The 12,328-nt window shown below is 42.3% G+C and overlaps 1 protein-coding gene across 11 annotated transcripts in view; it reads left to right on the forward strand.

Annotated features, from left to right (window-relative positions):
- Positions 1-12,328, forward strand: part of BRCA1 (BRCA1 DNA repair associated) — a 67,250-nt gene that overhangs the window by 33,258 nt on the left and 21,664 nt on the right. For 7 of the 11 annotated variants that reach the window (XM_059149819.1, XM_059149814.1, XM_059149815.1 and 4 more), the window contains 2 exons: positions 5,310-5,481; positions 12,162-12,288. In XM_059149819.1, coding sequence (XP_059005802.1) covers positions 5,310-5,481; positions 12,162-12,288 — 299 coding nt within the window. The remainder of the gene's footprint in view (positions 1-5,309; positions 5,482-12,161; positions 12,289-12,328) is intronic. The other 4 variants (XM_059149816.1, XM_059149817.1, XM_059149825.1 and 1 more) reach the window with 1 other exon arrangement.

The raw sequence follows: 12,328 nt of genomic DNA on the forward strand, positions 1-12,328 counted from the left end.
TGAAAAGTTTGTGTGGGTGTGTATGTGTGTATGTCATGTTCTCTGCATTCATTAGCGCGTACCCCACATTCTGACATTTGCTCGTATGATCCTTTTTTATTTTTTATAAGATTTTATTTATTTATTTGACAGAGATCACAAGTAGGCAGAGAGAGGGGGAAGCAGGCTCCCCGCTGAGCAGGAAGCCCAATGCGGGGCTTGATCCCAGGACCCTGAGATCATGACCTGAGCCAAAGGCAGAGGCTTAACCCGCTGAGCCATCCAGGCGCCCTGCTTGTATCATCCTTTAGAATCAATGGTCTAACTGTTGTATGTGGTGCCTCATCTCCTCAAAGGAGATTGTAAGCATCTGAACCGAACTCATGCTGCCTTTCATTTCCCACTCACACACACATACACAGCAGCTGGCTGAGAACACTCAATCCGAATTTAATGAGTAAGCTAAACCTTCAAAACAAATTCTCCCTATAGCAAAAAATATCTATGAAAACACTACTGTATCAAAGAGAGGGATATGGTTATTTTTGGGACCAAAGTGGAGCCTATAGAGTTCTCTTTCTGCTGGAGATGATCCGACTTTCGTTGCTTCATGGAGATTTCTTTTTGTTCTTTCTCTTCTAAGCTGGTAGTAGTTTGTTCTTTGGTGCCTGTAAGTCCTCTTTTTTCTTTAAGAAAGAAAGTACACAATTTTACTTCCTGTATTTCGTGGTCAAGACAATATTGGGGTTACTTACGAACAGGATAAGAGCCTTGTCATATCTTATGGCATTTGATAACATGAATGTTTCAGTACTACAGAGAGAATAGTCTCAGAAAAGCACTCTATCCCAGCGGGTTGTTTTTTTTTTTAAATATTTTATTTATTTGACAGAGAGAGACACAGTGAGAGAGGGAACACAGGCAGGGGAGTAGGAGAGGGAGAAGCAGGCTTCCCGCTGAGCAGGGAGCCCAATGCAGGGCTCGATCCCAGGACCTGGGGGTCATGACCTGAGCCGAAGGCAGACTCTTAATGACTGAGCCACCCAGGCACCCCATCTATCCCAGCATTTAAAGAGTAACACCAACATCTTCACAGAACGAGTAATAGGGAAAATAGAATACTGGGAGGAAAAAGAGGAAGCCCTACTTTCTCTGAATATCCTTTTATGCCTTGAATTTTATACCATGTGGATTACCCAGTAATAATTATTATTAACTTATTCTTCATTCTTCTTTATATATGTGCACAAAGGCCTTATTTTTAAAAAAAAAATATATCAGGGGCGCTTGGGTGGATCAGTGGGTTAAGCCTCTGCCTTTGGCTCAGGTCATGATCTCAGGGTCCTAGGATCGAACCCCACATTGGCCTCTCTCCTCGGCCTACTTGTGATCTCTCTCTTTCCGTCAAATAAATAAATAATCTTTAAAAAGAAAAAGAAAACTCAAATATATATATATATATATATATATATATATATATTTTTTTTTTTTTTTTTTTTTTAATATCAGGGTGCCTGGGTGGCTCAGTCATCATCCCAGGGTCCTTGGATTGAGCCCTGCCTGCATCAGGCTCCATACTCAGTGGGAATCTTGCTTCTCCCTCTCCCACTCCCCCTGCTTGTGTTCCCTCTCTCACTCTGTCTCTCTGTCAAATAAATAAATCAAATCTTTAAAAAAAATTTATATATCTCATACTCCATGTACTTACATCATAATGTTGTTTTTTCTATTGCATTAAGTTTCCTCCTGTGATTCATTTCTAATTAGTATACAGTATTCTGTCTTTTGGATAAGCCATGATTTTTTTTTTAAGATTTTATTTATTTATTTGACACAGAGAGAGAGATCATAAGTAGGCAGAGAAGCAAGCAGAGAGAGAGGAAGAGGCAGGCTCCACGCTGAGCACGGAGCCCGATGTGGGGCTTGATCCCAGGACCCTGGGATCATGACCCGAGTCAAAGGCAGTCGAAGGCTTAACCCACTGAGCCACCCAGGCGCCCCGGATAAGCCATGATTTTTATGACCTGTTGATGAATATGAGGGTTACGGGCTAAGAGGCACAGTTTGCTATTATGTACAGCATACCTGTACGTATCTTTTATCTGGTAATATCTTTTATTTTTTAAGTAATCTCTACACACAACATGGGGCTCAAACTCACAACCCCAAGATCAAGAGTTTCATGCTCTACTTACTGAGCCAGCCAGGCGCCCCTCTAGCAGTATCTTGATAACTAAATATTTGCCCATGTTCCCAGTGCTTTCCTTAGTATAAATGTTTGGTCTTTGATACATATTGTTAAATTGTTCTTCAGAAAGATTGAACAAATCTAAATTCTTCCAGCCCCCGTGGTACTTGATGGTTCCCATTTCCCGGTACCTTTGCCAACACCAGGTGGTATCCAGTTTTTAAATCTTCTAATTCTTGGCATTGCTGTGAGGACTATAGAAAGAAAGGGCTTGTCTTCTGCTGCCCACAGAGCAGATTCCTCTAGGACTGAAACCTGCTGGAGTCAGGAGGAAACCTCTTCCGTACCTGAGTTGTCACCAGTGTTCTTCCCGCCTACAGGATTACCATGGTGACTGAATGAACAAAAAGACCAAGGAGGCCTTTTCTCTGCAACTCCTGTGATCCTTTCTGTGTGTGGACTTGGGACTCTGTCAACCTTTCACGAATGCCTTTCACCTTTTTGTGCCTTGTGTTTTAAGGTTGTAGGTCCTGGTTTCTGATTCTGTCCAGCCTCCTTGTTTTTTATATTTCTGATGTTATTTGCAGAGATACGTCTGTTTGTTCAAGATGCATTCTGCAAATTGTTTTTAGCAAGCATCTACTCCAAAATAGACTTAAGGTCAGATTTCCTGGCTAACCTAAATCTAGAGTAGCACAGATGCAAAATAATTGCAGTAGGATATTTTTCCTCTATCTGTTTAATCAAACTAAGGAGAAGTATATAGGAGATAGAGAAATCCTAATTTGGTACCATTAGTATCTATTTTTTATCAAAGACTGACTGGTTACATTCATTCATTCATTTCTGCATTAAACATTTACCGAGTGCTTAACTACCTGCTAGGCATTGGGAATACAAAAATAATTAAGGAAGGATTCCTCCCCTCAAAAGGGGTCAGTATTCCACTTCCATATGCTAATGCATTAGCAGTATAAATGAGGTAGTGGGGGATCGTCTGTTCCTGATAATAGATGTAGATGGGGGGGGATTTCTGAAGGAGCCATTTGAGCTGGACCTTGAAGGAGAAGAATTTTTCCAGATAGAAAGGGGAAGGAGGCAGCAAGCAAGGCAAAGACAGAGGCATGAAATGTCCAGAAAGCAGAGTTGTCCCATGTGACTGGAAAAGAGGACATAGGGGTAATTGAGGGAAAAATAAAAGATCAGGGTGTGTAAGCCCTTTTGAATGCTATGCTTAGGAATTTGGACTCTATCCTGAGGGCAGGAATGAGTAATAATGATATAGTGTTCAGAAATATTAACTTATCTGAGCAGTGGTATACTACTAAGGTCTTTATGGAAGAAAGAGACATGATAAACATGGCTTTTAAAGAACTTCCACAGTATTGCAGCTGTATTAAAAGAGATCAGAGTAGCATGTTGGGAATAGAAAAGAAGAATAGGGCTAATTCCAGAAACACTTAAGAATTAGAATTAAAAAAAAAAAAAAGAAGAAGAAAAGCCTCTGTAAGCAATTTGGTTTTGGTCTCCCGAATGTATCTGGGCAATTACCTACAGGGGAATTTAGGTTATAAAGTAATTCCTTTGGGAAAACCCAAAGGAATGTTCTCTAATTACAGTTCTCTGGTTACTATTTTTCCTGATTTTTCTAACCTATTTAATGGCCACACGGAGGTTAGTTAGATGTGATGGTCATGCCAGAAGTGACTAATAGGGCTTCTGAAGCTTGTCAGATAGCTGTGTCCTCGGTTTCCTGCCAGATTTACAGAGGCAGCCCCAAGGCCAGGGTGTGATCAGCGAGGGAACTACCTACAAGCACCACGTGGTGGCAGTGGCCCTGCTGCACACGTTGGCTGCAGGGCGGTCTCAGGGCAGCAGCAGAAACCTTGTGAGGCTGGGAATACATTTTCTGGCCATAAAACCTGCAAGCTGTGAACTCGGTGTCGCGGGAGAAAGTAGATGGCTTGTTTTTAGTAGAGGGCAAAGTCATTTGCAAGGATCAGAAGCAACGAAGGGTGAAACAGTCCATTTCCCTGGGGTTCGCCAGCAGCCATGGATATTCCTTCTAACCGTGATGAGGAAATGTGTGGTTTGGAAAGCTCCTTACTTACCAAGTACTTTGTTTATCAAAAAACCTAAGACTTAGGAGCGCCTGGGAGGCTCAGTGGGTTAAGCTTCTGCCTCTGGCTCAGGTCATGATCTCAGGGTCCTGGGATTAAGCCCCACATCATCGGGCTCTCTGCTCCGTGGGGAGCCTGCTTCCCTCTCTCTCTCTGCCTGTCCCTCTGCCTGCTTGTGATCTCTCTCTCTGTCAAATAAATAAGTGACATATTAAAAAAACAGAACAAAACCTAAGACTTAGTAGATTTCTTCTTGAAATGAAGAAACAAACATCAGAAGCCCTGTAAGCAAGAAGAGCCCATTATCTTGAATTGAAAACAGTAGCTATCCTTACAGGATTTCCCAGGGCTCTTTCTGCTAGATCCTTCCCTCCAGCTGATGATCTCTAGGTACCCTCTGAGAACAGCAACACTGTGAGGGCTCTAATACCCAGCATGCCTCCCATATAATAGATGGTCAGCAAATAATTTTTGAAGGAACAAATAGATAAATCAATGGGTTAGCTCTTTGCCCTCTCTCTTTTAGAGACTAAATGGTCCAAGAATGGCAGAAAAGGAAGAATCCTCACCAGCCAGAAATCAGACATTATGTGTATGGACTAATCCAAATCCCATAAGAGTCCTATGGTACCAAATCTGTGAAACACAGCTTGTGTAAAATATTAACAGAATCATGCTGATTTTAAATATCGTGTTTGAGTACCTTCATTGTTTTCTTTTGCTTCCTATCTTTAAAAGAAAATAACCAGCTTTGAAAAAACATCGCAATAAAGCCAACTCTGTTGGGGAGAGTTTGAGGAGTTTTTTTTTTTCAACTCTAACTCAAACATCATTCTGAAATAATTTCATGGGCATTAATTGCAGGAGTGTGGTTGGATTAAAAGGTGTTCAGCCAGAACTTATGATTCCATACTAGGTGGTTTCCATTTCCATGCTAAAATTAATTGGTGTGACATACTTTTGCTCTCTGGCAAGTCGCTAAAAGAGTGTGACTTTCCTGGTGTCATTTCTTGTGTTTACAGCAGAGGGATACCATGCAAGATAACCTGATAAAGCTACAGCAGGAAATGGCCGAACTGGAAGCTGTGTTAGAGCAGCACGGGAGCCAGCCTTCTCGAAGTTCCCCTTCCCCCGTGGCAGGTTCTTGTGCCCCGGAGGACCTGCTCGATCCAGAGCAAAACACATCAGAAAAAGGTTTGTTATATTGGCCAAACTCTGGTATGTTAAGCAGAATTCTTCTCCTCCCTAAGCCTTTATCCTGCTATAAAATGTGGGCCGTGGGCACCTGGGTGGCTCAGTTGGTCAAACATCTGACTCCTGACTTTGGCTCAGGTCATAATCTCAGGGTCCTGGCATCAAGCCCCACATCTGGCTCCGTGCTCAGCACAGAGTCTCCTTGTCCCTCTCCCTCTGCTCCTCCCCCTGCTCATGCTCACACTCTCTCATTCTCTCAAATAAATAAATAAAATCTTAGGGGGAAAAAAAACATGTGGGACTAACTCCAACATTTTATGTTCTTTGCTCAGCAGAGGTTTGCTGAGTCACTCCATGGGTAATTTTATTTAGAGCCTTGCCTCTGGCCCCTGCTCACAACTGTTTACCTTATAGAGTAACCAAGACAGTCATGAAGTGTCGTCGTCTGGGTACACACAGTGAGGAGATGCTATGGGAAGCCCATAGGAAAGTGAGTGTGATGGCAGAGACTGGAACTAGGCAACCCTTTATTCTAGGAAGCTTGGAAAAAACAACACTTAGACTTAGTCCTTTTTTTTTTTTTTAAGATTTTTTAAATTTATTAGAGACAGAGGAGTGAGAGTGAGCACAGGCAGGCAGAGGCAGAGGGAGAAGCAGGCTCCCTGCCAAGCAAGGAGCCCGATGTGGGACTCTATCCCAGAATGCTGGGATCATGACCTGAGCTGAAGGCAGCTGCTCAACCAACTGAGCCACCCAGGCGTCTCAGACTTAGTCCTTTTAACAGTGGTGTCAGGTCCCAAAGCCCTATTTATTTATTTATTTATTTAACACCCCCCCCTTTTTAAAGATTTTATTTATTCACTTGAGGGAGAGAACGAACAATGGGGGAGGCAGAGAGAGAAGCAGGCTCCCCACCGAACAAGGAGCCCAATGTGGGGATTGATCCCAGGACCCTAGGATCATGACCTAAGCGGAAGGTGGACACTTAACCGACTGAGGCGCTCAGAGAGAGAGCTGTCCTAGGTGTCAGGAATTGCACCATGATCCACAAAAAGTCCAGTTCTGCAGAAGAGCCTGGCACTGTATCACAGCATCGTGGTCATCAGCAAGACCAGGTGGACCTCTGAGAGAAGGCGTTTGGAGTAACCAGGCAGCTTGGAATTGATCAGAGCTGACTTCCTATAAGAAGTGAGCAATGAGGGAGCCTGGGTGGCTCAGTTGTTAAGCATCTGCCTTCAGCTCAGGTCATGATCCCAAGGTTCTGGGATTGGGTCCCTCCATTGGCTTCCTTGCTCAGTGGGGAATCTGCTTCTCCCTCTCCCTCTCCCCCTGCTGGTGTTCCCTTTCTTGCTGTGTCTCTCTCTGTCAAATAAATAAATGAAATCTTTTAAAAAAGTGAACACAGACCTGAGGAATAACATGGCATAAATGAAGGAAAACAAGCTGAAAGGTAAGGTTGAGTCTTTAACTGGACAGCGCCTTGTGGTGTTGTGAGAATAGCACATCAGGCAGCTTGTAAATAGGGACAGATCTGCAAAACATAGGTGAGAGGAAATGCTCAGGCACAGGTGCTTGACACGGGGGTGGAGGGCAGGGAGAGGGAGGTAGGGGGCTGCCGCTTAGGGACCTGTAAGTGCGGTGAGCCACCCCCCCCCCAATGTTCTTCACTACTGTCTCCGTGATAGCCACCCTGCTAACTTCCTGTGAAGGTTCTTTCTTCGTTGCTCCCTTCCCCTACTGGGGGCCTTAGGCCCTGCCTTTTCGTCTTTCTAGGAACTCAAGTCTTAATTCTCCAGAAGAGTGTGGCCCTGGTCCCAGAATGTGCTTTGCAGTATTTTTGTGTTCAGGGAGAAACAGTAGCTCATGCATGAGGAGCTCGGGACTCTGTTGCTATGGCAGTGATTCAAATGTATTTCCTTAAATGCTTTCTTTGTAACCGTACCTTCATTTAGTTCCTCTCCCAGATAATGAAGCCCAAAGTCTCGTCCCCGGCACAGCTCTCTTTGGGGTGCTTTCACCCTCTTCAGTCTAAAAACAGACGAGACTTCCCATGTTAATGCATAGCATAGAAAATGTTACTGTCTGGCTTTGAATATGTGTGTAAATCTACTGTCTCTGCTTTGGAGTGTAGTGTGTACGCATTCATTTTTTCCTAAAGATCTGCAGAGAACGTGTTTCTTGTGGCTTTCTTTCTATTTATTTATTTATCAAAGGTTTTATTTATTTATTTCACAGACAAGAGATCTCAAGTAGGCAGAGAGGCAGGCGGGGAGCGGAGGGGAGCCGCTGGACCCTGGGATCATGACTTGAGCCGAAGGCAGAGGCTTTAACCCACTGAGCCACCCAGGTCCCCCTTGTAGCTTTCTTTCATTTTAAAATTTCATAAATGCTATATATTTATACATTATGCTTTACTTTGGTCTTCTGGAAACTTTTGAAAATTTCTCCTGGATCTCTGTATAACATTTTTTTTTTAAGATTTTATTTATTTATTTGACAGAGATCACAAGTAGTCAGAGAGGCAGGCAGAGAGAGAGAGGGGGGAAGCAGGCTCCCTGCTGAGCAGAGAGCCCGATGTGGGGCTCGATCCCAGGATGCTGAGATCATGACCTGTGTATAGTAAACTTATACACAGCCTTCTTTTCCATGAAATTAGAGTTTCCTCAGACTTCTGAGGTAGGTGGGTAAATGTTGAGAGGAGAAAGGAGAAGCTTATGAAAATTTCCTAGTTTAAAAGAAAAAAAGGAGGGGCACCTGGGTGGCTCAGTGGGTTAAGCCTCTGCTTTCAGATCAGGTCATGATCTCAGGGTCGTGGGATCGAGCCCTGCATCAGGGTCTCTGCTCAGCGGGGAGCCTGCTCCCCCCCCCCACCCGCCTGCCTCTCTGCCTACCTCTGATCTCTGTCTGTCAAATAAATAAATAAAATCTTTAGAAAAATAAATAAATAAATAAATAAAATTTTAAAAGAGAAGAAAAAGAAAAAAGTCCTTTCTCCCAACTCCACAGAGAATGTCCTCCATGACCTTGTACGTTGGCATAACTGAAATATGTTGTGCAAATTGCTCAAAGCCTGCTTCTCAATAAGATCTACCATGAACCACCATATTTTCTATTGCAACTTTGACCTGTCTGACTTCTCCAGCTCTACTCCCCACTGTTGTTCTTTTCATAAGCCTTGCAAACTTTTAATAATACACAACTTGTTTTGCTCACTGTTTGGAGTTCTTCCTCACATTCCACTAGAATGTAGATTCCATGAGGGCAGAGAACTCTGAGAACACAGTAGCTACTCAGTAAATACTTTAATTCACATTATTCAAAAACCCACCCCACGCTTACCGAAAGGAAATTTTGGGGTATGGATTCTGAAATTTGGGGGCTTTATTTCTGAAACAGTGTGTCAACCTAATATCAACTCAAGTTTTGCAACTTTTCCTTTCTTAAGTTGGTTTGAATTGAGCTAAAATTCAAGCAAACTTGTTACTTCTTTTTTTAAAGATTTTATTTATTTGTCAAAGAGAGAGAGCGCACAAGCAGGGGGAGCAGCAGGCAGAGGGAGAAGCAGACTCTCCACTGAGCAGGGAGCCTGATGTGGGACTCGATCCCACAACCCCCAGATCATGACCTGAACTGAAGGCAGATGCTTAACCATCGGTGCCACGCAGGCGTCCCTCAGGCAAATTTCTTGATCTAGAAAGGGTATTTTTGTTTACCTTCAGCTATAAGGACATTTTTTTTAATGCACTTTTTATTTTTGGATTATTTTAGATTTATAGAAAAGCAGCAATGATAGTACAGAGAGTTCCTGCAGGAATTCTACCACTTACCTAGTTTTGGTTTCCAAATATCACCCTACATCACCATGGTGCTTTTGTCACACCCAAGAAACCAACACTGGTACATTACTAGTAACAAATGAAACTCTAGACTTATTTGGATTTCACTGGTTTTTATTTTTAAAATCCTATCTATTTGTCTCTACATACGTGGCTTAAGATCCTGTATACATATTTTATTTATATATACATACATATATATATATATATTTTTTTTTTTTTAAATCTCGATGGCAGGATTATGGATGTTTAAGATCCATTTTTTTTTTAAAGATTTTATTTTTTGAAGGATGTAGGTCCTATACTTTGTAGTTTATCATTTCTTAAACCTGAATTTCATTGTAGGTTCTGTATTTTGTAGTTTATCCTTTCTTTTTTTTTTTTTTTTTTTTTTTGTAGTTTATCCTTTCTTAATAACGTTCCTTCTTCTGTGATTTTTTTCCTTTAATCCCCCCATACTTTTCATAATTCTTAGTGCATAATAGGCAGTAAGTTTATTAAATGTTTGGTCTAGGCCATATTCCCTACCCATGAAGAATATAACAGGTTAAGACCCCCAGAAGAGGGGTACCTGGGTGGCTCAGTCGGTTAAGTGTCTGCCTTTGACTCGGGTCATGATCAAGTCCTGGGTCATGGGATCAAGTCCCACGTCGGGCTCCCTGCTCAACGGGAAGTCTGCCTCTCCCCTTGCTTGTGATTTCTCTCTCACACTCTTTCTCTCTCAAATAAATAAAATCTTTTAAAGGTGGTGGGTGATTTAAGAGGGATCATTCCAGGACTTTGGCTCTGGGTCCTGCTTTATGAAATAAGGATTAAGGAAGAAGAAAAGCAGAAAACTTTTTTTTTTTTTTTTGACAGAGAGAGATCAGTAGACAGGCAGGCAGAGAGAGAGAGGGAGAAGCAGGCTCCCCGCTGAGCAGAGAGCCTGATGCGGGTCTTAATCCCAGGACCCTGAGATCATGACCTGAGCCTAAGGCAGAGGCTTAATACACTGAGCCACCCAGGTACCCAAAAAGCAGAAAACTTTTGCCCAGTATTTCTTGTATACTCTTCAGGTATGGAATGCAACTCAGGTGAGTTTAATTTCTTTGTCGTTTGAGCCTTATTATTTTGAAAAGAGCAGGGCACCTGAGTGGTTGAGTCAGTTAAGTGTCTGATGCTTGGTTTCAGTTCAGGTCATGGTCTTGGGATTGAGCCCCATGGGGTTTTGGGCTCAGCTCAGAGTCTGCTTAGGATGTTCTCCCTCCCTCTCCCCTGCCTCCCCCCACCCCCGTTCTCGAGCACTATCTGTCTCTCTCTCTCAAATAATAAATAAAATCTTTAAAAAGAGAAGAAAAGAGCAACTCGTATGTCAAATATTTAGACAATGGAATGACTTTAATATCTGTGTTTGTATCTAAGGCTCCTCCCTGCCCCACACCTTTTCACTCTTTTTTCCTTTGATTTTTTTAAAGATTTGATTTATTTATTAGAGAGAGAGTGAAACCATGAGCAGGAGGAGAGGGAGAGGGAGAAGCAGACTCCCCACTGAGCAGGGAGCCCTGCATAGGGCTTGATCCCAGGACTCCGGGATCATGACCTGAGCTGAAGGCAGACACTGAGCCACCCAGGTGCCCCTCACTTTTTTTTTTAAACCCTTTCCAGTGGTTGCTTCTGTTTGGTGTGATTCCTTAGAAACTATGCATTATCTTTTATCAGTTATTACCCTGTTTGGGGGGGTAAATGATACTCAGTTGAAAGAACATCCTGCTGGTTCACTGTAAGACTGCTTGCTTTCAGCAGTTGGGAGTTCCTGTGTTTCTAACGCACAGATCTCGAAAAGAGACCTAAAGGAAACTAGAAATAATACATTGGAGGAGTAACTCAGGAGATCAGTGATTATTGCACCCCCACCAGGCTACCTAGTGACTTAAAAAACAGTTTAATTAATATAGCCTTTTGCTTAAAATTTTCTGCCTTTGTTTTATGCCTTTGAACTTCTCTAATAAAAGCTCAAAATAAATTACAGTCATCAGTGACTTTTTAATGGGTAGAAGACATTTGTAATTTTAAGTGTTTGTTTTTGCTTTTTAAAAGATTTCTGCCTCAAAGGCATTTCCTAGAAAACAGTGGTACAATAATACATTTGGAGGAATTAATAAATAAAAAGGACGCACTACCTTGCCAGAACTTTGCCTTGGGTCTGTTGTCTGTGTTTTCCCTTTCCTGTGCCATTTCCTTAGCAGTTCCATAGATTACTTCAAGGTTCCTTATCGGTCAGCTCCTTGGTTTATGTGTGTGTGGGTTTTTTGGTTTGTTTTTTTCTTCGTCATTGAAAATGGGAAGCAAAATGTCACCTGTTTTGTCTTTCTCCTCCAACTGCTCCCCTCTTATTTGCCCACACCTGCAAACAGCCCACGCCCCCATCCTCTCCAGTCTTTGATGTGGAGGCAGTAGGGAATGTGCTTGGTGCTTTCCGGTACTTCTCTTCCCTGTTATCTAAGGGGAGGGATTTCAGAATAATTTATTTTGCTGCAGAGATAAAAATTCATTTCCTATTCTTGTTTCCTTATCATTCTGGGCCAAAAAAAATGTATGTTTTTCCCAGCCTCGTCTCAGCCAGGTATCTCCATTTACTCCGTCCTCAAGTGTTCCCTTTCACTGTCCCTACAATTTTTGAGTCATTTATTTTCATCGGGTGCTGCATCACTTCTGTTTACAAAATTCTGCCTGATATACTTGTTTAAAAACCAATTTGATTGTCACAGGTTGCTGCTTTTGAAAAAATCAATATCCTCACCTGAATTACCACCATCAGGACAAAGCAGTAAAGTAGATTTCTTTGTTTTCTCATTCCATTTAAAGCAGTATTAACTTCAGAGAAAAGTAGCGACTATCCTAAAAGCCAGAATCCCGAAAGCCTTTCTGCGGACAAATATCAGGTATCTCTGGATAGTTCCACCGGTAAAAATAAAGAACCAGGAACAAGAAGGTAAGAAGAAATAAATGTCTTGTTGTAGAATCTAAGTAAT

This window comes from Mustela lutreola, chromosome 15 (assembly GCF_030435805.1).
Source record: "Mustela lutreola isolate mMusLut2 chromosome 15, mMusLut2.pri, whole genome shotgun sequence".
Classification (NCBI taxonomy): domain Eukaryota; kingdom Metazoa; phylum Chordata; class Mammalia; order Carnivora; family Mustelidae; genus Mustela; species Mustela lutreola.